At 43.1% G+C, this 25,011-nt stretch overlaps 2 protein-coding genes across 10 annotated transcripts; both read right to left on the reverse strand.

Moving 5' to 3' along the window:
- Nucleotides 1-212: 212 nt before the first annotated feature.
- Nucleotides 213-19,209, reverse strand: LOC115399061 (leucine-rich repeat flightless-interacting protein 2). Of its 6 annotated transcripts, XM_030106209.1 has the most exons (15): nt 19,040-19,209; nt 17,650-17,773; nt 11,858-11,944; nt 6,509-6,550; nt 5,728-5,859; nt 5,186-5,257; nt 4,227-4,397; nt 4,020-4,112; nt 3,602-3,694; nt 2,834-2,935; nt 1,941-2,073; nt 1,405-1,575; nt 1,237-1,316; nt 1,041-1,145; nt 213-948 (listed from the first exon to the last, which is right to left on the reverse strand). In XM_030106209.1, exons 2-15 carry the CDS (start codon nt 17,737-17,739, stop codon nt 838-840), a joined length of 1,482 nt encoding a protein of 493 aa, XP_029962069.1. In that variant the 5' UTR covers nt 17,740-17,773; nt 19,040-19,209; the 3' UTR covers nt 213-837. The 6 variants fall into 6 exon arrangements, with proteins under 6 accessions (XP_029962069.1, XP_029962070.1, XP_029962071.1 ...); XM_030106210.1 differs by lacking the exon at nt 5,186-5,257 and having other exon boundaries at nt 710-948; XM_030106211.1 differs by lacking the exon at nt 3,602-3,694 and having other exon boundaries at nt 710-948.
- Nucleotides 6,565-11,847, reverse strand: LOC115399062 (leucine-rich repeat flightless-interacting protein 2-like). 4 transcript variants are annotated; one of them, XR_003932627.1, is made up of 8 exons: nt 11,379-11,847; nt 10,711-10,770; nt 10,536-10,574; nt 10,237-10,308; nt 9,399-9,446; nt 9,229-9,288; nt 8,483-9,000; nt 6,939-8,074 (listed from the first exon to the last, which is right to left on the reverse strand). XR_003932627.1 is itself a non-coding variant. In XM_030106215.1 (7 exons), exons 1-7 carry the CDS (start codon nt 11,478-11,480, stop codon nt 8,761-8,763), a joined length of 621 nt encoding a protein of 206 aa, XP_029962075.1. In that variant the 5' UTR covers nt 11,481-11,847; the 3' UTR covers nt 6,939-8,760. The 4 variants fall into 4 exon arrangements, 2 of the variants coding, with proteins under 2 accessions (XP_029962077.1, XP_029962075.1); XR_003932626.1 differs by having other exon boundaries at nt 7,038-7,053; nt 7,268-9,000; XM_030106215.1 differs by having other exon boundaries at nt 6,939-9,000.
- Nucleotides 19,210-25,011: the final 5,802 nt, after the last annotated feature.

Genomic DNA, 25,011 nt, shown 5'->3' on the forward strand with positions numbered 1-25,011 from the left:
AAAAAAGATTTGGCTGAACTGATGACTGGCGGTGTAAATAGGATCGCTGTGTATTCAAACAGAAAAAAAGCAAAGGTTCAGCTTGTATGCACAGTTCTGTAAATTACACGTTTATTTTCAAGAAATCTTTTAAATATTTGAAAAAATTTCAAAGAAACCGCAGCAGACACAGTTGCTTTCATATATTTTCAAATAATGACTGCACCAAGTTTTGTGTTTCTTTCTTTAAATACATCATACTGTACCTGTTAAAACAATTATTGTTGTTTGGTGGAGCGGTGCAGACTCCCAGTCTCCGGGTGTGAAAAGGCACTTCACTGTGTGAGGGGGGACTGGGAAGGTGGGAGGCCGGAGCAGCCGCCGGGGTTTAAAAGCATTCAGTATATTCATTCATGCAACTTATCAAAAAAGAAAAAAAAAAGTACAGCCAAGCACCCAGCCAGAGGCGAAACAAAATTTCCTGGATAACATGATGTAGTGAAAAGCTCAGGAAAAAAAAATAACACAAAAAAAATCATTTGTGTCTTGAGAAATGTCTACAGGTGAATCTCCCAGCAACTTTTAGAGTTGTATTAGTGAGGTTTTTCAGTCACTCCTCGGCTGCCAAACGAACCCAGGTTTCCGGTTTAAAAAAAGGAAAGAAGATGATGATGATGATGATGATGAAGTGGGGACACAGTTCCGTTTTTCGCCTGTGCTACAAGGGTAGAAGTGTTTTTGGTTAGCTACAAATCTTAAGGTGTTACAGCGGGAAATGGAAATGTGCTCCAGACGCAATATGGCAGTCAGAGGTCTGAGGTGCGAGTTTAAGGGCTTCTGTGGTGACGCTGCCTTGCCTCACTGCTGCGACAGGAGGGCGTTTCTGTTGGCCTTCATCTTCTCCAGGCGCTTTACTAGGTGGTTGTTGGTCATCTCCATTTCCTCGATCTTATCCAGAGCCGTGCGCAGCTGTGGGGGGGCGCACAGACGGGAAACGTTAACATCTCAACCCTGCTGATGATTGACTGCTTTAAAAGAAAGAAAGAAAACCAATTCATTACCTCTCTTTGTAGCTTTCGTTTTTCAGCTTTCAGTTCGTCTTCTACTTTCTCCGAGTTATCTGCTGCTGCCTTGTACCTGGACACTTGCCCTTCAAGTCTGTTAATCTGGGAATGGGACACAGAAAGATGGGAATGTGATGACCTGGAGTCGTTTCATGTCTCGAAAATTCATTTCTGGACTTGAGTTTGAACTTACATTTTGCTCCATCGTACCCATTTCCTGCTCTGCCTTAGAAAGCTTGAATTTGTATTCGCTAATTTGCCTGTTGGCATCTCCTGCAAGAGAAAACCGAGACGTGTGAGACTGCAGAACTGCTGAAAGGGGAAAAGGATGATCAGGCTGAGGAGGGAGAGTCCCACTCACGCTGCATCTCGATGACGTGCAGGTCTGTACCGTTCTCCATCTTCTCCCCGTCTGTGAAAGTGCTGTCCACCTTCGAGTGCTTCTGCCTCTCCTCCTCCAGCTGGTTCTTCAGCTTCCTGATCTGAGCCAACAGTTCGTCCTTCTCCTCCGCCAACTTCCGTAGCCTGACATCTGCGGAACATTTAGGGTGTTTTACAACTCGAGGTGACAAACTACAGCGAGGAAAAGTTTATCTAGACGATTTAAAACATTACAAAGTCAGATCTCTCTCAACGTTAGAGATGAGTGAATGAACGGAAGAGAGGTCAAAACAAAAAAAGGATCTCAATTCCTCAACAAGTTGTTCAAGGTCTCCTCATTGTTTAAATGTGGAACTGCAGGTTCAGAATGTGGCTGCCAGCTTACTTCTTTCCAGCGTTTTTGGTATTTACATCAAATGAAAAACCAGGCCTCTAAAACATCAACATGCGAGACACGTTTCAGAGGCTGAACACACCCAAACCTTATCAGATCAGTGTATTTAGGCTCTGACTCACCCAGCGGGCCTTCTCCGGCAGACTCCAGCACCTGTGCGGCCTCCTGGGAGACTAAAGTGATTCCTGAGGACAGAGGCTCGTGGTTGACATCTCCGTTCGGTGTGCCGTCTGGGATGATGACCAGCCCGTGTTTCTGTGGTGTGAAGACAGGCCTGAATGAGAACCTGATCACAGCTCTGCTGCTCCACAGTAAAATACAAGGAAACTTATGAAAACACAGACATCAGCAACACACAGTAGATCACAAAACTCTGTGCAGTCAACAATCTGAGACACTGAAATCTTTCCAGAAAAGAAAAGTTTCTTTAGAGCTTGTTTTGTACTAGTTCAAGCCCGACAGCACTGAGCTGAGATGGTATTTGAAGCGCTCGTTATTCTCATCAGTCAAACTAAAGTCTGGTTGTGTTTCGACATGTTTGAACAAATGCTTATGTCTTTAGAAAACTTGCCACTGTGACATTGCTTCAAGCTGCTTACACTTGCATTCAGTCTGAAAGTGCTTTTATAGCTAAATCTGTTGCACAAACATTAGCTCAAGATATTTAAGAAGCTGTTTTCTAAGCCCTCTTTTCTTCTGAATACAAAATAACGAGTATGTGCCACTGTGGGAAGCTACCAGGGCGATGTCTGCAGAGTAAAAACACTATTTGCATGTCCTCTGGGAACAATAGATCCAGCAGTAATTTGATACCGTACTCTCTGACCTTGGTTGCAAACAGATTAACATATTAAGAGAAGGCACAAACAGAAAAAGGCAGGAAAAGCAGAGCAATAAAAGAGAAAGTAGAGCAAGACGACAGACTGGCTGGCTCAGTCCCAACCTAAAGGAAAAGTACAACAGTTGCTTTCTCTTTGCTAGCGGCTCTTTCCTCCTGTGGGAAAAGTGGACCTACCTCTCCTGCTTTGGACTTCCCCTTGATGTCAGCAAGCTCATCTCTGAGCTCGTCTCTCTCACTCCTAATGCAATCAAAGTACTCTTTCTGCCTCTCTAGGGCCTGGCCACGCAGATGAGAGGAGACAAGGGAGAAGGAGAAGAGGCAGAGAGGTTGGAGAGGCTCTGGACAGACATGCAGACACCGCAGGCAAGACACGCTGCATGCACGGACATGCACCTCCGGCTGACGGGAGAGGGGAGGAAACAACCGGCATGTGGAGAAAACACATGACACGATGTGAGAAAGAGAGGAGGTAGAGCACAGGGACTGATGGGAGATCATTTCATCTGCACTTTGGGGACAGTTACTTATTAAAAGATTCACTTTATTATCTAATTATTCATCTGATCCACAGGTGGAACATGCATGTCATGCTATAATATGCTGAGCGCTTTGCTTCTGGCACGACAAACTCCAGAAAGATGTTGGTATTTAACAGGCTGGCCGCTGATCACTGACACAAAGCCAGTGCTATTTTTTTTAATGAGCCGACATCACAGGAGTCAAGATGAGAGCTGTTACTGTGACATGCAAATATCCAAACTGTGCATGTGAATGGGTTGGTTCGGTTAATGCCTACAGGTCTCCGTCATGCAGAGACAGCATGAGAGGCAACAGCGCTGCAGGGACACCACGTGTGTATACAGGCAAAAGAAAACGAGCAGAGAAACACAACCACTTGTTGCCTCTCATGTCCTGTCAGAAAGTCTGCGTGGGACCTCCTACCCCAATCTTTTTGTCCTTCCAGTTTATCGTTTCCTGCAGGTCAAACACCTCTCTGGTGAGCGCATCTAACTTAGTCTGCATTCGCTGGCTCTCCTGGAGTGCGATTGAGGAGTGACACAAGATGATCAGAGGACAAAAGCAGAACAGGAAGAGTTGAATGGAACCAAGAGATGAAGCACATAAATACGCAGGTACACAGATAATAGAAAACAGTGTGAATCTGAGCACGTATGGCAGAAGAGGGAGTGAATGATAGTGGTCAGAGGCAGATAAGACGGTGGAACAGAGAGTGAAGGTGAAGGCCCGAGCTAATTATTCCATATCTTTCTGCAGCCTGAGCAGAGGTTCCAGCACACATAAACCTGCTGATGTAATTCCAGTTGTAGTGGGTTTTTTTCTTAAGTGAAGGCGATCATACCTCTATGAGTTCATCTCTCTGGCGGATTCCCTCTTTCAGTTCTTCCTGTTTATGCTGCAGAACCGTACACGTGTGCTTTTGTCTCTCTAGTTCCTGAAACCAGAAAGAAACATTTTTTAACCACACGAAAATAAACTTTAAAATATTTGATAGGAGGGTTTTAAATAATAATGTAAGCTGAGATTTTTCCACAGAGAGACCGATCACCTTTGACTTTTCTTCCAGCTCCCTCCTCATCTCGGCCATTTGCTCCTCCATCTCCTCGATGACGTCCTTGAGCGTGTCCACTTGATAGATGAGGTTGCCTTTGTCATTGTCCAGCTGTGCGTTCGATACCATGGCTTTCTTATACTTCTCCTCCACCTCTGAAAGTGACTCCTAATGAGGTGTGAAGCCATGTTAATGCAGTCGAGTAGACAGATTGAGAGCACAGCTCACCTACATGCATCAGGTGGAAGAAACACATTTCACACAAACCGCCAAGTACACGAGACATTCGAGTGTAATTCTGTGCATCTTTTATGTGATTTCCCAAATACAAACAGGTCTAAAACATCTGAATGGTGACATTCATCACATAACAAAATGCGTTGAATCACTTTTTGGGAGTGAATCAAGGCAATGGTGTGAAAAGGGGATCTGAAAGAGAGAACTAGTCTACCAGGGGACATGAAATCCAGTTTACATGCACCGGTTGTTTCAAAATCTACCAAGAACAAGACAGAAGTCAGATTAGTTAGTGAACTACTCTAAGTGATAAAACGTCCTTCTTAAGAGACCAGGTTACTGCAAGTCAGTCAGCCAGAGGGCCATCCGACACTGTGCCAGTGAGAGCCTGAGGGGAAGAAGTCCAAACTGAGAGCAGAGCAGGGCTGTTATCTGTCAGCAGGTGGAGCTTTTCGCTCTTCTTCTTGAAACTTTGTGCCCAGCAGCACTGTGGGAGTGGTCTTTATTTCAGATCAAAACAGGAAGTGAGAGAGAAACCATGCAGGAGAAAAAGGATCGTTGTGCAACTCAGACTGGGAGCAGGCAGAGACACAGCTGTGGTGTTAGCGGCTACGGGAGGGGGAGGGCGGGGGTGCGAGTGGGGAGACAGTGGGGGTTAGTGATGCCGTACTGCTCCCAGATGACAACAGAAGGCATGCTGTGAGCTTAAGCCCCTCTACCTTCAGCTCTTTAAGCCCTTGCATGTACCGCCCTTCTACATCCTGAATCTGGTCCTTTAGTTCATAGATATCCTGTGGGGCAGATGGGAGGAATGGTTGGGGTGAACTGGGGCATCAGAGGGGGTAGAGGTGGGGTGGTGGGGGAGGGGGGGGGGGGGGGGGTCGTAGGGTATAAAAGGAGAGATAACAAAGCACCCGTGCTGCCATCTCAAAGACTGAAAGACGGACCAGCTGACATACACATGACCACCCAGATACAAGAAGCAGCTTCACAGGACACATGTCACATCCAGTCCTCCCGTGCACACAGACAGAGAGTAAACACTGAACAGCAGGGGGCGCACAACAGAGGCAATGCTGTGGGGGGGTGGAGAGAGTCATATGCAGCAGGAATGTGTTTTTTCGGGCTAAAACAGATGCAGATTTACATTTCAGCTCTATGATGCATCTAAAACTCCAGTAGAATTTCTTGTATAGGTGTGGGTTGGTGGCAGAGTGTGTGTGTGTGTGTGTGTGTGTGTGTGTGTGTTTGGAGACCTTACCCTAAGTTCACTCAGACTGGTGTCGGGGTCATAGATGCTACCCGTGTCTGTGCTACCCCGTCGAGATGAAGTACCGCCTAGTGATGCCAGGGTGGCTGCAGAGAGGCCCGGGGTGGCACAGCGGGAGGACGGCTGTGGACACCGAGGCACACGGGTAAGAACAACACAGCGTAACACAACCCAAGGCACGTTTATTCAACCCCATCATCTGATCCCAGACCACCATGAAGTGATCACTCTGAAGAGCTAAGCATTGTCACCGTCGCGTGTCGTCGACAGCATTTTCTGAAACGGTCAAACTAGCTCATGATCTCCGCAGGATGTTTGTTTAAATGAAAAACAACACTGCTGTGACATGTGTCGTGGTTACCATGGTCATTATCATGGCAGAGAACTCAAGCTCAATGTTACATTTCCCTTATTGATCATATTGACAGATGTGTCGTTATTGTGCGTTCATCACCACTCCACCCCGGTACACTATATTCAGTTTGTAACACATGATTGAAAGGATTGGAAATGGGGCAGGAGATAGCTTTACCAGACAGAATTGTGTCTGTTCTTTGCACGTACTTCATATATTTGCATGTGACAAGTTCACAGAGAGCGTATTGTGGAGGGAATCTGTTACAGGGATAGATAGACTGCCTCAGGAACAGGTCGAGGTTATCACCAATGGAAGATTAGCTCAGGAATAGCTCATATGTGATCTGATTCTTTCACAACAAAATGTGAATATCTTAAGAATGTGTCAAGAAATTCAAACATTTTGTGCACTTACCCGGCTAAAATCTGAATACTGTTTGTCACATTTTTCATCCAGCTGCAAGAAAGAGAGGAAAAGTCAGCAAAATGAGGTGCAGACTGTTTTGGGAACTTGCTTCCTGTAGTCATTCTCCAAAGTGCTCTTCACCTGTGAATAATAGAGTTAGTTTACAAGTTAAAATGAGTGCTGCATGTTCACACAATGTGCAGAGTGGAAGAGTGGACAAACCAATTCGGCACACATTTCACGATTAGAGATTATACCTGCGACACTCAGTCAAAAGCACTTCAATAACCCTTGGGGATGCTGCAACATACTGTTGGGTGACTGTGCGATGAGTATGAAACAACAAATCTCACTTTCAATCATGCAAGACGTTTGTTTTTTCTTTAAATACTTCCACAGCATTTCCAAGCACACTGTTTGAGCTCGGTTCGGTCACTTACAGCATCCAGATCTGGAATGCTCAACTCATCGAGGTCAGACACAATGCTGCCCCTTCGATTGGAGCGGCTGAAATAATCAGCAGCTGACTCGCTAATGTCCGAGAAGTCAGAGGACTGCGGACCACATACGCACGCACAGGAAGAAGTGCAGAGAAAGACAAGGAAAAGAGGAGAAAAGAAAAACAAAAATAAATGCCGTGCACTGAAGTGACACTTTCACCTCAATACATTAGCAGAGGCAGATGAGAAAGTTTAGATTAACGCCTCATCAACCACAGCGACAAACGACTGTGGAGGAACCAACTAGTCTGGATTTACTACAGCTCACCGCACTGTCCCTGCGGCCTCGGTTGAAGCGCTCCTGGGACACACTGCTGACAGTGTCGTCATCTGAGGAAGACTGAAAGGAGGATGCACACATGATGAGGAGCCAAAGTAATGTTGGATGGCTGCATGCCCGAGGCTTTTCTCTACTCACACACGCTTCTCCTTATTCAAACGGCGAACCGTAGACATCCTAGTCCTTGTATTAAACAGATTATTGGATTACATTAAAGACTAAAACCCTATCAGCAAAGCCATGTCATGCAATTAGGATAACGCTGTCAAATGCATCAATTGGAGCAAGTCAAGCACGACAACTCTGCTACAACATCTTAGTCGGCGCAGACTGGTACTTCATTCCCACACGATGTCTATAAAACAGCTCCTGAAACGAGCTGTAGCTGGTCTGGTATGATTGATCAACATTGCCCCTGGCAAAAGGGAGGTCTGATGGTCAGAAGGGACGTGAAGGGGGCGTGTTAGGGAAGTCGTGCAAGGTCACGCAAGGTGGGGAGTGAGTGTTAAGGCGCTCACCGCAGGGCTGCTGCGGGTGGAGCTGGCTCCAGAGGAGTACCAGCTGTATTCAGAAGGCTGTGGATGGCAGGAGGAGGAGGAGGAGGAGGAGGAGGAGGAGGAGGAGGAGGAGGAGGACAAGACAGAGGATTAACATCCGGACAGTGGTACAGCGGTTAGCTGTTGTGGGGAGGTGGTTTAATTTAAAGAGGGGAGAACTGTGGCGGGCATTCAGGAGACTTACAGCTCTGGAACTCTGGCCGGAGCCGTAAAGACCAGTGTCGTCATAAACAGAGGCCTGAGGGCACACGTGGGAGACAATGCAGGACTCAGCAAAACCAGAGCGGGAGCATAAATGTTTGATGCACCAGCAGAATAACTTAAAGCACAATGACTTTTCTGTGGCCCACGCAGTGAACAACATGAACATGATTTTCAACATTGGAAAGGTTGAATTTTTTTTTTCTTTCCCCAGTCGTCTGCAACAAAATGCTGGTTTTCACACAAAGACCTGCCTTATCCCACTGAGGTAAAAGCCTTTGCCCCGCAGCCAATTGCTGTAAGAGTCCAGGAGCTAAATATAAACAGACCCTGTCACCCTGGGCATCCTATCACATGTATGTGGTCACAAGAGAGGAGGCGAAGGTTTACTTCTGAGGGTAGCACATGCAGACAGGAGCCGGCTCGTCAGTGGACACAAACTGACCGTGCTGTAGCTGCGAGACAGCCCCGTGCCGGAGGTGGAGGATAAGGAAGTGGTGGCCTGGTGGAGAAGTGTGGAGCAGGAAAGTGTCAGTTTAGAGGGCAGAGGGGTGCTGGAGGGGGAATCTGGTGGAAAGTAACTAAAGTTTGTGAGGACAGGATCAACATTTCGTCATCTTCTAACATTTGACTTTGTTTAATTTAAACTACTTAAAGATTTGCATTTTTTGGGACTTCAGCAAAGGATTTGCTCTGAAAAGCACAACAAAATCAGATGAAACTTCAATGTTTCTCTGTGTTAATATAAATGAATATTATTGCTAATAACATTAGACAGATAAATATATCAGGTGAATTATGCTGTGGAGATGGGAATATGAGGCCAGAGCCGCCTCTAGTTTCACTGTGTCCAGCAGTGGCAGGACGACAAACCCGCGGCTGATAGCTGGAAGTGGAGGACAGGGCTGACGGTTTGGTCTTCGTTAGGCTGGTGTAGTTCCTTTGATCATGGTACAGTCCAGTCTGGAAGGGTGGTGACAAAACAGCACCTCAAACAAGCTGACGTCATTTTCACCTTCAACTCTGAGACCGTTTCACACACACTATCAACCCTTGATTAATGTGCAACTTCACAAAGCTGTGATGAGCCACTCCTATTAAAAAGAACAGTATATCTGCACAGCAAGCCACGATTCCTAGTGAACTGCCTTCATGCAGAAGTTCACGGCAGACACTAGGAGGGACACTGACCAGCAGATCCTTCTTAGATGAAGACTTTCTATGACCGTGCAGGTCATTGTACACTGAACTCTGTTTAGGCCAGAAAAAAAATAGATAAAGACAGCCACAATTAGACAAATGAAGAACAACAAAACCTCACAAAAGAGAACTAACAAGATATTTAACCAATAGTTACATACAGTGGAGCGGGAAGTCTTGAGTGCTGAGCTAGTGGAAAGGCCATCAGACTAAAGAGAGACCAAAAGTCACAAAATGATAATCAAGAGAATATTGTGGGTTAACCTTTAGTCATCTTCATTAGACACATGCACATGGATGCATATTATACCAAAAGAATACAACCAAAAAAGTAATCTGATTTTTCTGAAACTTTCAATTTGAAAAAAAAAAAGAGCCTTTACATTCAGCTCATAACATGCAACTTCTGATCACTCAATAACTGCTGCTGCACTTTCAGTTTTTACAGGGATAAAGTTCACAACACTGCTTTGTTTACATTTTTCACAGCAATTCCGGATCAGCAACTACACCCCCCCACCCCCCGGTAAACACATAAGTGCATAAGTGAAACTGGATTTGCTGTTATGATTACAGTCTGTAATAATCCATGGATCACATGTGTGCTGAGCTGTGGAGATGATCTCTAGGCATCAGCAAACCCTGCTCATGATGGCATATTGTTACATATGTAAAACTATAACTGGCTGTGCCAATAGAATTTTTGTAGTGAGACACAGAAACATTTTAAAATTTCAATATCAAACTTGTATGTTCAAAGTAGAGACAACAGGCACAAATCTCTCCTGAAAAATGTTAATAGCAAACAAACTGAGTTAAGGATACTGGATGCAAAAAAACCCACTCGGAGTCCGAAAATTGTGTATTTCTCAGTTAAGCTCTCGGATATGAGTTATTTATTCTTCCCGCCACACAGTTAGCCAAGTTCGAGCTGTCATGCAGAGAAATCGAGGTACTGAAACCACACGATGCATTCACGAAAATGCACAAACAACACACCAAGCCATCTTTTCTACGGGAACTGGAGCGACTCTTGCTCGATCCCAGGTCACGGACTGAAGAAGAGGTTGACTTCATGAAAAGAATAAAAATAAACAGAATTAAAATGAAAGAACAATATTAGGGGCAATCACCTCCAAAAGGCCAATAACCACTAAATGCTTTTATGAAAGACTATTTCAACAACTTCTTTTATTCAAAAATATGTTTCCTGCCAGGAATAATAGCTTTCACACATACGAGTGCCCCTCTGAACGTCTTGTCTTAATAAAACTGGCAGCGGTGTGTTCTGTACGAACCCTGTAGCTGCGGACTGACATGACGTCATCATCCAGCCCCTGTTAATGTGGAAACATGGAGTCACAGCAGAAAGGCAGACAGAGAGAAACGTGGATGATGAGAGATTAACTGCAGGATTAACGTGGAAAGGAAACAAAGGGAGACAAAGGGGAAGTGTGTAGGGGAGATACAGACCCGGGGGTGACGGCTGCTGGATCTACTACTACTAGAGGCTCGGGCTTTTTCTGTGTCAGCCTGGAGTCAGGAAGGAAAGTGGGTAAGAATTATCGAGTGAAAATTCAAAAGGTCAGTGAAATACGCAGCGGTTGCTATGCATGGCCCAAACCATGCAAAACACCATCCGCATGTTTATCACTCAGTGACTGTAAACACTCACAAATCTTACCCAGCTAAAGCGCGGCGTAAGAATTATTGAGATGCAAGAGCCGCTAATATATTAAATCATTTTGTTTAATATGACAGCAGAAACAAAACAAAGCTGTCTTCTGTATCAATACATCACTACACATAGAAATTAATGCCATGCAAGAGTGAACCACAGCCATCTATCCTCTGTGTGAGTGGCAGCGGGTCGGAGGAGTAGAACTTGCAGCCAAACCGCCTCCTTCCACACAGACTCGCCCACCCTAAATAAAGTCAAAGGCCAGAGCCTGCTCTCCAAACACACACACAGTCGCAGATTACGGTGTCTCCAAAGCAAATACACAGCTGAGGCATATTTCCACAGTGAGGTACAGAGTAGTCTGTGTAGCTAACCGGTCAGGGTTGACTGGGACTCAATCCCACACGACAGGCTGTGTTAGTGGAAAAATCGAGGCTACAACACTCCTTCGCTGGCCTACCATCCACTGGTGGATCTGGCCCCATTTTCTGTTGCTACTGCTGGATGAGCGGTAAGAAATCTGGACAGAGGGAGGAAATGCCAGGAAAAAACATACAATCATATTTCACACAAAAGTGCTGAGACGTTAAAAACTGGGTGACATTTATGACGGGAATAGAACTTCTGGTTTGATGTGTGGACATGCAGCACTCTATTTTTTCTCTGCGGGTATATTACTGTGCATCAACTGTCAGATTAATCTATAAATGCCTTTCACAGCACTGAAGCCAAACCACTCCTCTGCAGATGGGAGCATGGACTGAGATGAGTTTCTTGCAAACGCTGGAACTTTTAGGGAAAGAAAGTCGATGAGGACACCAATCGATTGACAATCAATTTCCACTCTCCGGCTGTTGTGGATCGACGTGCTGAGAGAACTTATGAGGCTGGTTGCAGGACTCTTTGTGCCACCACCAGGGTCACCGTTGCATTAATCACCTCTTTTTGTTGCCGTTCCAGTTCCCTCATTCGAATGTCCCTGGCCTCCGCCCGAGCCGCCCTCTTTGCCGCAAGCCTCGCCTCCGCCTGTAAGACAACATGAACACACCTGTCAGCCATGAAAGGAAACTCATAAAAGGTGCCGTTCTGAGAGGACCCGCCCAGTCACAGGGAGGCATTAAGAAGAGAGGGAAAGGCTTCAATTAAAATAACAATCATACAATAGTACATATGAACATTCTAAACATCTGTTTCTTATAAACGATCATTAACACGAGAAAAGATAGCTCCAGGCTGATTGAATATCTTCACATTCGCTTGTTTATGAGTTTTTTTATCAACATATATTGAAATCATATTTACTTCTAGAGCTGCAAGCCAAAGCAATGCTGAAATTAAGACATTAAAAAGAAACAGTTAATAAAAAGTACTTCCACTTGTTTTTTTTAACAAAAGGTGTACAACCCAAGATACAAAACAGTGCAGCACACAATACACCCTTAACAGCCTTTGAGCAGTCACAAGCATTCTTTATATACATCATACTGCCACTGAGCTTCCTCCGTCCATCTTCTCTATCACTTTGCTCAACAGACTGTGTGTGAGAGCAAAACACTTACTTGACAGAGTCCATCACAGGTTAAACACAGACCAGCGCACACAAATGCACTCACACGCACACTTATAGGCAATTTATAGTCACCAATTAAGCTCAAGGCACATTTTTGGACTATCAGAGGAAACCGGAGTACTTCCCCACACAGGGAGCGCATGCAAACTCCACACAGGAAGATCTTTCTCTTTTTGTTTTTTCGTGTGTTTCTGACTAAACACTGGTTGCCATGTGCCATGTTGTAGTGTTGCCATGTAAGATTTGTCGTCAACACATTCGAGGAAATAGAGCTACATCTGACTGGCTAAATGTGTTGACAAGTATAAACGTACAGTGCATGGAAACTTAATTACAGTTCAGTCAGTTTTATATTATTTTTTGGGAAAACCTCATAATTTTGGGACTCCAAACATGCTTGTTTATCTTCTAATTATACGTTTTAAAAATACAACAAAGCTAACATGAGTTTTAAAGTTGTGGATCTCAAACACGTACATAAGCTTGGAAAAGCTGGTCAAAGAATGTCACTAACCCTCGCTACCCAGTTTTATCTGTGAACCTCAGGCCTGTGGTCTCCCTGAGTGCTTGGGATGCCTCCTCACCATCAACATGTGTTAACCATCAGCTTCAGGACGGCTAATTTAAAGCCCTCGTGGGGGAGATGCCAATACAGCACAAACAAATGCACGGAGAAGCACGGCATGGAGAGAAAACAACTGTAAGTCAAGACAGTTTGGTTCTGCTCAGCTTGTAAAACACAGAGGGGTATTTCACAATATCTAAGTAGCGGCCCCTCGAGCACAAACAAATCTAAGTAAAAACTAAACTAAACTCAAATTACTCTTCTCGAGGGAAAAAGTAAGGGGAGTCTTTCCACAGTTTAGCCTCCAGTAAGTTAGAATATGAACAGGAGCTAATTTTACAGGGTGCCTCAGCAGGAGACTTACTAAAGCAACACATGTCGTCTTGAGGAGCAACTCAGGTGACTGTATATTCTGCTATTACATCAATTTTAATCCAAAAAAATAGTATACACTAGCCCATGGAGCCCAGAGCGTTATCTCCAACTAAAAGACAGTCCATAAATATTGAGGGTAGTGTGTACAGTATCTCACTGCAGACAAACGCTGTCAGCATTCCAGCAATTTCTTATCTGCGCTGCCAGAATAGAAAGCCCGTGGGTATGGGCTATTCTTGTTTCAATAATAGCCCAGAGTGAACAAGCACAACCTTCTACTTTTACAGTGACACATTGACTTATGTTCGAATCCTGGCAATTGACGAGAACAACAAATATCTTCGGCCTGTTCTGTGGAATCGATCGCCAGCGGCTAAAATTAAGCCAATCCAACCTCTGATCCTTTGTTGTTCCTACTGCGTTGTGTCCGACTGAAGCCCGCTGGTGGTTACTGCTCAGAATCAACACTGGACAGGAGAGTGAAAACAAGACGTGTGAATGTGAAAACTGACGTGGTTAAAACTCATGTGTGAGCTCGGTCAATCACCAAAATTAGCTCATCTCTGATGGTGACGCTGCTAACGGCATTATGCCTGCTTTCTCTTTACTAATTAGCGGGGATTAGTGTGTACAACGTATTTAGGAAAGAGATTATCAGGGTAGCTGATGCTTACTGTCACTTTCACGATCGTGAGCTGTTTTAAATTAACCTTTTGAATGACTGACTTGGCGAGTCAAAATGTTTTTCATAGCGTCAGCTTTGGGTGATCTCCAGTCTGTACAAACAGAGGTAATGAGGTGAAGAAGGTACGTCTCTACACCCATATGTTGAAGTGTTTTTGCTGGACCTACAGCTTTTTCCAAGTTAAACTTTAGTATTAATAATAACAAAAGCAGCTTATAACCTCAATATTTTTGTATAATTACTGAAAAATTGTAAAAACAAGATGTGCCAAATTCAGAAGACTCCAGCTTTTCTTTAGTTTATTAGATACATGCTGAAAAAAAAAACCTTTTTATTCTTTATTTATTCCTGATTATCTTACTCTAATCCTGTCACTGCTGGCAGGATATGTCAGGTGTATTGCTCACCATAACTCCTGGAAATTATGTAAAAAAGACAAAGAAAAACTGAGTAATTGAGTATTGTGGCCATTACCATGGCATCCCAGAAGTTCCACAGAAACGTCCAATCACAAACAAGATTCCCCTGCGTGTCATATATATCCAACAAGAGCAAAAATGCACTATAAGTACAACACACTGTCAGGTGAATCATCTGATGGAAAAAGGGCAAAAACACTAATTTAATACACATCTTTTAAAATCTACAATAATATTTGTAATAACAACAACAAATAAGTAATAGAGCCCAAAACTGAGGCCATCTGTTGCAAATCTATGAAAGCATGACACACAATGACTAATAAACAAGTGACGCTATTTCCTAAGATTCAGAAGACATCTCACCACCATAATGAGAAGTAAAAAAAAAACTAAACACATGCAGTTTGTTTTCCTGTATGAAATACAAACACAGGCTTTAGTTATCGTGACGACAACAAAACCAAAACAAATCCGTTGAATGGTGGCTGCTCCGGATGATTTAATGATGCATCATACTTATCTAATACATCGTGTATATGATCAGACGGAATGGAAAGTTGCAAGTGCATTTGGAGAAAGATCGAATGAGAAAGCAAGACAGACTGGTTGGCTGTGTGCACTGCACCTGTTGAGCTGTCTGACAGTGTGACCTGGTCTACACAGCGGCGCAGCTGAGCTCTCTGTCTCTGTCCTATGTATAGACCGGCCCATCCGGACCCGGCAATCTGACAGCCGCATCACGGGCCTGAGGAGGTAACCTGAGCAGCGGCGGTTCATCATTAAACACACCTCCCACGCCGTGCCACTAAGAGCCCTCTAATTTGACACATGACTACCTGGGGTAATGCCCAAGTGGTGAGAAGTGTTTGCTAAATATTATCTGATACAGCAGGTAGGATTGTTGGAATAAAACAAAAAGGAGATCAGAAAACACAAGCATCTGGGGTAAGAGATGTGACAAACTGCATTAATTAAAAGCATATACGCAGACGAAATTACAGATGTTTCACAAATTAGGCCTGTAAATGCTCCGTTGGTTTAGTTTTAGTGTTACTTTTGTTTTGTTTGTTTACTGCATCAGAAGTTGACCATGAATAATGCAGCTTGTCCTCATTTATGACTCTGGAGGCAATTCAGGCTACAGAGAACAAAGCTACAGTCACTGAACGCACCGTGACCTCAAAGGCTCCCGACCATAAAGGAAAGGTCAAAGTGCAACGCTTTTATGGCATCGGCGACATGATATCACGAAATCAAATAATATGGACTATGAACTACATCGTTCTCAGGAAGACACTCCCTCTGTTCAGTGAAGAAAGTCATTCCCTGTCTGGTTTGAGTACCATTAGCTCCCTGAGATCCTAATCTGAGACAACAGGTATGAGAAGCTCAACTGCTTCCAACACATGGCCTGTGTCATATTTGTAGGCAAGCAATGGCATTTGGAGACTGGGCTGCTCCGTAATGTAGAGGCCTTCGAGCTTGGCTGGTTGACGGTGCAGTCTCAAATTTGCAGTCATACTCTGCAGTGGCCATGCCAAGCGCAGACAGGCTGTACACGGGCTAAAACATGAGGCCAAAGCTGCAGTGTTTTGCAGATCTGCTCGGAAGAGTGGTGATGTGCAACAAGTTGTACGCTGACCCCATGAACTTGCTGCACTTTCAATGTAATCTCCGGTTCGCTCCACAAAGAGATTCAGATTTAGGACCTGACTGGGAGGGTCAGATGACTCATGTTTCTATGATCAGCCTGCATGACTATAAAGAGCAAATGGAGCTCTGCTCTTAGAACGAAGTGCCGCACCATTTCAAACAGCACAGATTTTAGTTGAACAAAGGGGTGATGACTAAAAACTCATAAGGTTTACTTATTTAGTGCTAGATAAATACTTTTTTTAAATCGTAAAAACCCTTTGAATGTATCTTTTCATTTTACAGAGCAACCACTTTTGCAGATAATTCATCTATAAGTAGCAAACAGACACCTTCACAATCTGAAATTATTGTATTGTAGCTTTTATGACACACTCCGGAAAAGAAAAAGCAAAGGAATGGAAGGCCTGCTGTGGAAGAAAATGGAATAATCCCAGGGCATGTTGTTACAGGCCAGGCAGCTCCTCTACTCTGCCCATGTTTCCCCCCAAAACAAAAACACTACAAGTAAAGTCAATTTCTTTGCAGTCCAAACCAGCTGTCTTCACTCACTTAGGCTAAAACACAAAAGTTACTGGCAAAACCTGAAAGTCCACACATAAGCGTATGCTTAAGAGGTCTATTTGCTGACACAACTTGGCCCACCATACGTCAGATCAACATAATTTTCCAAACAGATGTCTTGCACTTCTTTGTCCTTGGCTGATTCAGCAAGTCGGTGTTTCGCTCTTGAGTTTTCTAAACAAGCCTAGAGCAAAACAATATAAACTGGTTCAATCCAAGTTTCCAAAACAAAATCCTGGAAACGAGTTATATGTCGCTGTGTAATATATGTAAGCTATGCATCTTTGCATTTGAATATTTAGAATTTATACTAATTTCCTCTACCGATGTAAACAACCCACTATTTCAAGAGATGATGGCTCAAAAGTTTCCATAACCACTCAACAAGCTGAGGTTTAATCCACTTTGCAAAAGAAAGTCAACCAAAAACAGGGCAATAGTAAAATATCATTGTGATCTTTGTTTGCTTCACACAACTGAAAACCACCTACCGATACACTTGTTTTGGAAATAACACAGTAATAGCTGTGCGCAGAGCTGAAATATGTCTGCATGCATTATGATGCATTCCCAAAACATTTTATCAGCTTGTGCAGTTTAAAAGCCCTCTTCAGAGTGCATCTCATCCAGTGTGATGAGAGCCGATAATGGTTTCAATGCACGGCTCATTTTGCTTTTATTCTAAAACGTGATGGCGCTACTTCCCAAATTAAATACAGACAAATCAATCAACCATCGAAACTTAAAAGAGCCCATTACCAGGATGAGGTTAAACAAGAACACTGGAGCTGGAAAAAAACATGTATTTGCATTGAGTGTAATTCCAAGAAAACAACAAGAAATAGTCACTCAAAGAATACTTTAGAATGGATATATGTGATGAGGGAAAGAACTTACCTCCCGAGCAATGCTACTCAATGCCTCATCCTCCGCTGAGAATCGATCTTTCACAGGAGCACGTTTTCTGCCAGAGCCTTGTGTCCCCATGTTGCCACTGCACTGCCACCACTCTTGTTAAAAACTAGTAAGTAGAGAGGATTATGTGTGAATATGCAGACATGAAATACTCACACATGCCAAAAAGAAACAAAATACTTCAAAAGGTCTAAATAAATGTATCTACAAAGTATATAAGGCTCTCCCCACCACCAGCATGAAAGATATGGCAGTCTCCAATTTCCAACACATTTGCCTGTATGGTTTCATGCACTCTAATCTTACTATCATCCCATGCACTTGCTATCTATTACTTTCATCCCTGCAAAAAACAGAATGTGACTCATGCATGGCACCTACAAGGACTTTGGATAAACACTTGTGGCTGACATGAACCAGATTTAATGTGACATGCAGCACCGCAGCAGCATTGAAAACATCTGTATTCATACCTAATGTTCTAAAGACGAAAAATTATATACAAAAATATACATAAAATCAAATGTTTAGTGCAAAAGTAAGTGCTTGATGATTAGATATGCATGAACAGTAGGCAGAAATACATTTTGCATGCAGGGTAATGTGGAAGTTTGCAGCCCACTAGACAAAGCCCTCCGTGGCTGGCTGGTACAGACACGGGGGGGAAAACGCCTAGTTTTTAGGACCCAGCTGAGTCAGAGGATCCAATCCAGACATGAGCACTCCTGTCTGTCGATGTTTGATGATCTAAACCTTGTTGATTCAAAATTCAAGACCTCTAGTCTAATTAAAAATAGAAAGCCTTTCTGATAAATCATTGAAATCGTATCAAACCCGAGCAACAGCTGGGTGATGAGTGGTTATGAATCAGTTGAATCACTAGTTATTTTGTCGCTTACTCGGTCAGTTTTCTGTCCTCTAACAAAGCTATGGTTACTGCCGCTGCACCATGTGGGACGAGCAAAGAGAAAAGTATCGACCTTAGCTCGTTGAAATCTAAAGTTACACCACTGAGACAGCTCGTTAACGTTAGCTAGCTAAATATACTTAACGGGAGCGTTTACCAGGGTTAGCCAGCTCTTCGGGGGGCTAACTAGGCGTGCTAACTAGCGTTTCGCGGTCTCGAAATTCTAACTACAAAGTTACCTTAAACGCTCCCTATAGCACTTTCGATAAATCCACTACAAGAATCCAGCCGCGTCCTTCCGACAGCAATGACCCCTACATGGACGACACCCTCTGGGAGCCGCGGCTCGGTGACGGGTTAGCTGGGTGGTTAGCTGGGATAGCCGGCGGAGCTAACCTCGGCTCTCCTGAGACAGGCAGGGCAAACTGGCACTCATCCACTCGTCACTATTTCCCCACCGCTCACCTTTGAATAACCCGCGATACCGGCGAGGTGTGTGCCCGTTTCTCCTGGAGGTTTAGGGGCGAGCCATACGGCCTCTCTTCAGAGATTGTTAGTGTTTTTGTCCGCTCTGACAGCTGTCATCAGTCCGCCTCTCCGCCGCTCTCCACTGCCCTCCTTACCCACTTTCCACACACAGCACCGCTCCCAAGGCCCCGGATGTTGGGAGAAATTAGGGTGGGATGCTGCGTTCAAAGACCGTCGGACACATCAAGTGTACTGGGCCGCTTTTTCTATTGACTAATATCACATGCACATTATAACAGAAATGAATCATTACACAGAACAATCGCTTCATTTTCACATTATAAATAGCCTACTGTAACCCGTTAGGGTGAGTAGTAGCAAACACAATGCACAAAGTTACAGACAAACAAATCAATTTCATCAATCAAATCAATTGTCATTATATACAGACTTGGCGGTGACTAAGAAAGAATGAAATTAAAAGAAAACAGCATACAGTGTTTACAAGAGGAGTTATTAGTCTTATAGCCACAGGAAGTGGTGCTCTGTTGTGCATTTGGATAATACTGATCTGTTGCCAAAGGTGCATCATGGAGGGGTTAGAGACAATGCTCAGGATGGACCCCTGTTTGAACCAACACAGTGATTAAATAAGACATACACTACTCACACAAAGTAGGGAATAATTGAGTTTCTGGTGATTTTTATGGTAAAGATCCATGCTACTTATAATAAAGACAGCAGGATGTTTAAGTAGAAACATGCAATGGCGATTTCATAATCTCAAACAATTTATTTAAATGAAAGCAACAGTGTTTGACATACTATAACAAAAAAATCAACATCTCAATAACTTGTCATGTGTCGTAAGGTATCAGTTACAGCTTTACAATAACATCTCCTGCTGTTCAAGAGGACTTAAGCCTGGTGAGGCATGGCATCCCACTCTTTTCTCAGATCATTGAGGTTCTGGTCTACATAATCTCTACACAGTAATTCATCTGATCCCAGAACTTTTCAGGTCTGGAGAAAGTTTAGGTCACTCCATGTCAAGTGCTCCACTCTCCAGCAGCTGTTCTCACATGATGCAATCTTGAGGACCTGCAGTCCTTTTGATATTTGTTGGGTAGTATGAGCTTATCACTGTGCCATTCACAAATTGTATGGCAATTCTGTTTTGACTGGACACACCTGCCCACACTGCACCACCACCACCACCAAAAGCCCATCAAGCCAACAGCAGCAGCTGGTGTACAGCGCTCTCCTTGATGTTTCCAACATCTTTTCTGCTCAGTGTGAAAAGACTTTTATCAGAGAACAGCACTGAGGCCCACTGTAAATACTCCCTGGCCCAAAGGCAATGTTGTCTGCTACTGGTGGTGTGTTCAGGTACCCTCACAGGTCATCTAGCATGCAGACCACACTGCTTTAAAGCTTCCAGTCCTCTGACATCTCACTTCCAGTGGTCTGACGTCTCACCTCACTTAAGTGTGCCTGGAGTTGAGTGGTGTTCAACATCTGGTTCCGCAGGACTCTGCTCACAATGAAGCGGTCATTCATGTAGGATGTGGCCAAAGGACTTCTGGGTCTTTCTGTGAGTTTTCCAGTTTCTCTGTGTCTCTGCTCAACCTGCTGATGACTGTCTGTGACACTCCATATCAGAACATCCTGTCTGAAGCATTCAATGGCGAGATCCTGCTGCTCAGTTGTCATGTTGGACTCATGATGTCAAAATATGAACAGCATGACGAGGAGGACTGTTTAGATACCAGTTTCAATTGAACCAGGAAATCTATTGGTCCCTTTATGGATCAAACACCTGCAGTTGAGCTCCTTATTAGAAAACAGTTGTGCAAAGTTGTGCAAAAAGCACTGGAACACTGAACAGTTGGACATGTGCATTCAAAGTTTAGAGGAGGTGATATAAATTCACCTGTGAGGATAACAGTGCATTTTTGATTCATGCTGAAATGAAAGCTGGAAATCCCTGGATTTTTGTGAGCACAATATGGCTTCCAAATCAAATGCAGTGAATGATTTTAAATTATGATGATATTATTATTATTATTATTATTATTATTATTATTATTATTATTGTTGTTGTTGTTGTTGTTGTTGTTGTTGTTGTTTTTGTTGTTGTTGTTGTTGTTTTAGCATTACAATTCACTAAATAATCTTATGAAATTGGGCAGAAACCTCAGCTTTATCATCAACTAACCTATGATAATTTCAAACACCTTGACAAATTCTGCATATTAAAAATAATCCTAACCCAAAGTAGGTAATGGTTTTTGAAATATCCAAATTATTGTTGGGATTGACTAAATGTATAATTTTGCCCTGAATATTATTTGAATTATATGAAATCACAAAGTAATAAATCAACATCTCACTAAATGTACAACGACGTAACTGATTGTGAAAGAATATGATTTCTGGTTTTGAAAAAAGGTGAGACTTTGACTGAGTTTTAAGTATACAGCACAAAAATGCATTTATTTTCATGATCAGTGTGCTTTCTGTAACATTTGTATTTTTATCATTATAACCTGGAAAATGAGTTCACGTCTCAAAAAAAAAAAAAAAAAAAAAAAGAAAAAAAAAGTTGATATCGGTTGTAATGCTTCAACCCAAGCAGGAGAGGCGCCGTTGCCTACTTTATGTGCTATAAAGACTTTGCCCACAAGAAGGCAGTGCTGGATAATGGGTGAATAGAATTGCGTGCAGCTTCGTGTTCTACCATGTGCTTTCTCGTTCAGTTGACACAGCTGGAAACATTTGATTGCCATAATTTTGCAGTCACTCCAAAGAACCCCCAGTCCATGCTACAGTCTAACATGATACTTGTATCAAAAAGGTAAAGTAGAATATACATGGTGCTCATCAGTCAGCACTAATTCATGATTATTGCACAAGTCCAAAAACTTTAGGTTGGCACTTAAAAGTAGAAAAAGGTTTTTATTCAGAGGACCTCTAAGACCTGCTTGGGAATTTCCTGACAGACACACAAAACACCGCAAGCACACTCAATCCTGTCTCATACACTTCCCAGACTTCTGATCCTGAAACTAATTTTCACATTACATTTTTTAACTTATAATAGGATGGCATTTGATTTCACATCATAATGTGATGTCTCGACTACACACACACACACACACACACACACACACACACAGAGAGTCCTATTCTCTCTCATTACAGGAAGCTAATGCTAATAACTGTTTTGTCTGTGATCAGCCCTCAGTGTTTGCTCCCGTGCAGACAGGGTTTACTGGAGTCTTAACCCAAAGGCACTGTCAGCCACACTGTCTCCATGCTACCTCTCCTGATTAACTTTCTATGTAGTCATCACTTTAAGCGCTAATCGCAGTGATTAAGGATCACATTTAAACAGAAAACAGATGCACAATGTTCGATTCCGTTATGCAGCTGCACATCAAACTGCAATAACACTAATTACAACTCTCCTCGCTTTCAGTTGCTGCGCTTGCAGAGCTAAAACACTTCAGAAGGAAATCTATTTAATTAACACACCCATTATTAAATCTTTTGTTAAGAAGATTTCGCTACTGGCTCTGTTCAGACTTGTAACTCTATGAACTAGAGCAAAGAGCCATAACTTAAGACTCAGTCTTGGGAGTTAGATATCTGCAATCTCAAGTAAATGATGTATGAGAGAGAATAATTTTGAACAACCCACATGTATGGGTAGTGGAGAAAAACAGAAGGCCTGAAGGCAGCCAGACAGCATTTAAGTGTGTTTGTCTAGTTTTATGGCCCTTTTAACTCATAAACACTCAAACACTTGGCTTGTTTTCCTGGGATAGACAGGCGTGTACTCAGCTGTAGCTAATCTGAATGTCACCCTGTTTGTGTCTTTTGTCCTCACTAGTGTTTGTTTCTCATTTGTTACTCTCACCTAGTCAACACTGGTCTACAGCATATGTTTTTTTGGGTTGCCCGCAAGGATGGATTTGTATAATTTTGGTCTGCATCGCACAACCAGTTGGTGATCAGTGGTTGGAATAGCCTCCCACTGCGCTAACAGGACCGGCTGAATTGTTAACTGGCCTGTCTTTAAGCCTCAACTGTCCATAGAAAAGGAGTAGAAACCTTGGAGCCCCAACTTGTAATTACCCCATGGAGAGCAATGCTTCTTCCTCTCTCAATCTCCTCTGGAGCCCTTTGAAGATGCTCCATAGGGAGCTGGTTGTAATCAGGACACATGACTCATTGATTACTCCTTCGCAGTCATCCAGGAACACAGCCCAAGTGGTGGACGCAGCAGGGGGAGGGAAGTCCCTTCAGACTGGACAGCTAGACCAGACGGGCAGCTGCAGGACGGCCAGAATGACTCAGACCTCTGAGACAAATTAGATCCCATAAACTACCAGATCTTCATTGTTATTTTGTTTTTTGATTGTGGTAGGAAACACAATTGGTCTGGTTGAAGAAATCAGATAATATGAATCTGAAGGTGTGAACATCGGTCAAAAAAAGCCACGATCATACATGAATCCCTCATGCATTATTTCTTCCTAAAAAAAAATATTTAAATGGAAAATAAAATAATCAACAATAGCTCTTTTTTTAAGATTTGGGTTTTACGTTTCCATACAACTTTATTGAAACCAACATTTTTTATCCTTCATTGTTCATATTGCATTATTTGGTCAACACAGAAATGCTCTCAATAAATCTTTCTGAGTTTTCTCACCGTCAACACTGATGTGGAATTTCCACCATTGATAATAAATACAACCAACATAATTAAACCAAGCAACCAGAGACATGAGGATAGTTTTTATTTTTATACTTTCAGTTGAAGGCAGCAGTTATGGGTAAATTAAAAAGTTAATCAGTATTTCTGTTTTTATTTGTTTTTCTGCACGCAAATATCCGTACTTCCACTTAACTGAAGAGCACAATTATGCTTCCAACACGCCGACAGCAGTTTCTGCAATTAAATGTGGTGAAACACACAAAATGAGTTCTTCTGTCTTAGAGTGGGAAATAGTTACCCAAATGCTTAAGATACACTTAGAATTGCTACTTTTCCTCCCTTATTTTCCTGCTGTTGTTCACAAACATTTCAAAAACCAGGAATTTGTGCAGAATTGGTATTGCAGAATTCATTGGGGCAATGAATGCAAGCATTTCTAATTGTGTGATTCCTAAACATTTCATAAGATTAGCAAAGATTGATGATTGAGGTGACTCTGCAGCTGGACGTGCAAAAGATATGTGGAAGAAATACATCATCCTGTACTGAGAGAGACATCTCTCCGTAAAACCAACGGGCGAACTAAGCAGACCATAAAAACGGCTATAAATGATGGCTTTTGATGTGTCTGAGCTTGCACTCTGGACACCTGTGGGGTTGAACCCAGTGACTGGCTGTCCAATGTGAGCGTGGTGACTGGACGTAATTGGGTCATTGCATGTCAAGAAGCTGAGTTAAAGCCCGAGGTCATGCTGGAAGCGGCAAGCACTTGTTGCTATTGCTTTGTCCATGAAGAATCTGTGGATGCATGTTCTTTCCTGCGATACAAAAAAAAGTTTAAGATCATTGTCATAATGTGATTGTGCAACTTTGCATCTCAACTTTTCACCTCATGCACAGAAAGCATTTTTGAGTCATCTGTCATGAATGACAGACGCTATATGGCTTTTGTTTGTACTGATCTGCCTGATCGCAGTCAAGCATACAGGATGTCTTGGTTTTCTCATGTCTGTGACTGATCCACTCTCCTGTCTTCTCTGGGATTGCATTAGTGACATGGGGTGTGTCGTTCAGGCCTGTTCGGATAGCAAAACAAGAATCAGGGAAGCGTGGCGCTGCAGACACGCTACATACACACCCAAGTCATTGTTGATGGCCACACCGGAACAACAGCCACTTCAGAGTGGTAGAAAAAAAGCCTGCAGCAGCGAAAGTTAAAAAGCCATAAAAGGAATGTTTTCCA

This window comes from Salarias fasciatus, chromosome 13, assembly GCF_902148845.1.
Source record: "Salarias fasciatus chromosome 13, fSalaFa1.1, whole genome shotgun sequence".
NCBI lineage: Eukaryota > Metazoa > Chordata > Actinopteri > Blenniiformes > Blenniidae > Salarias > Salarias fasciatus.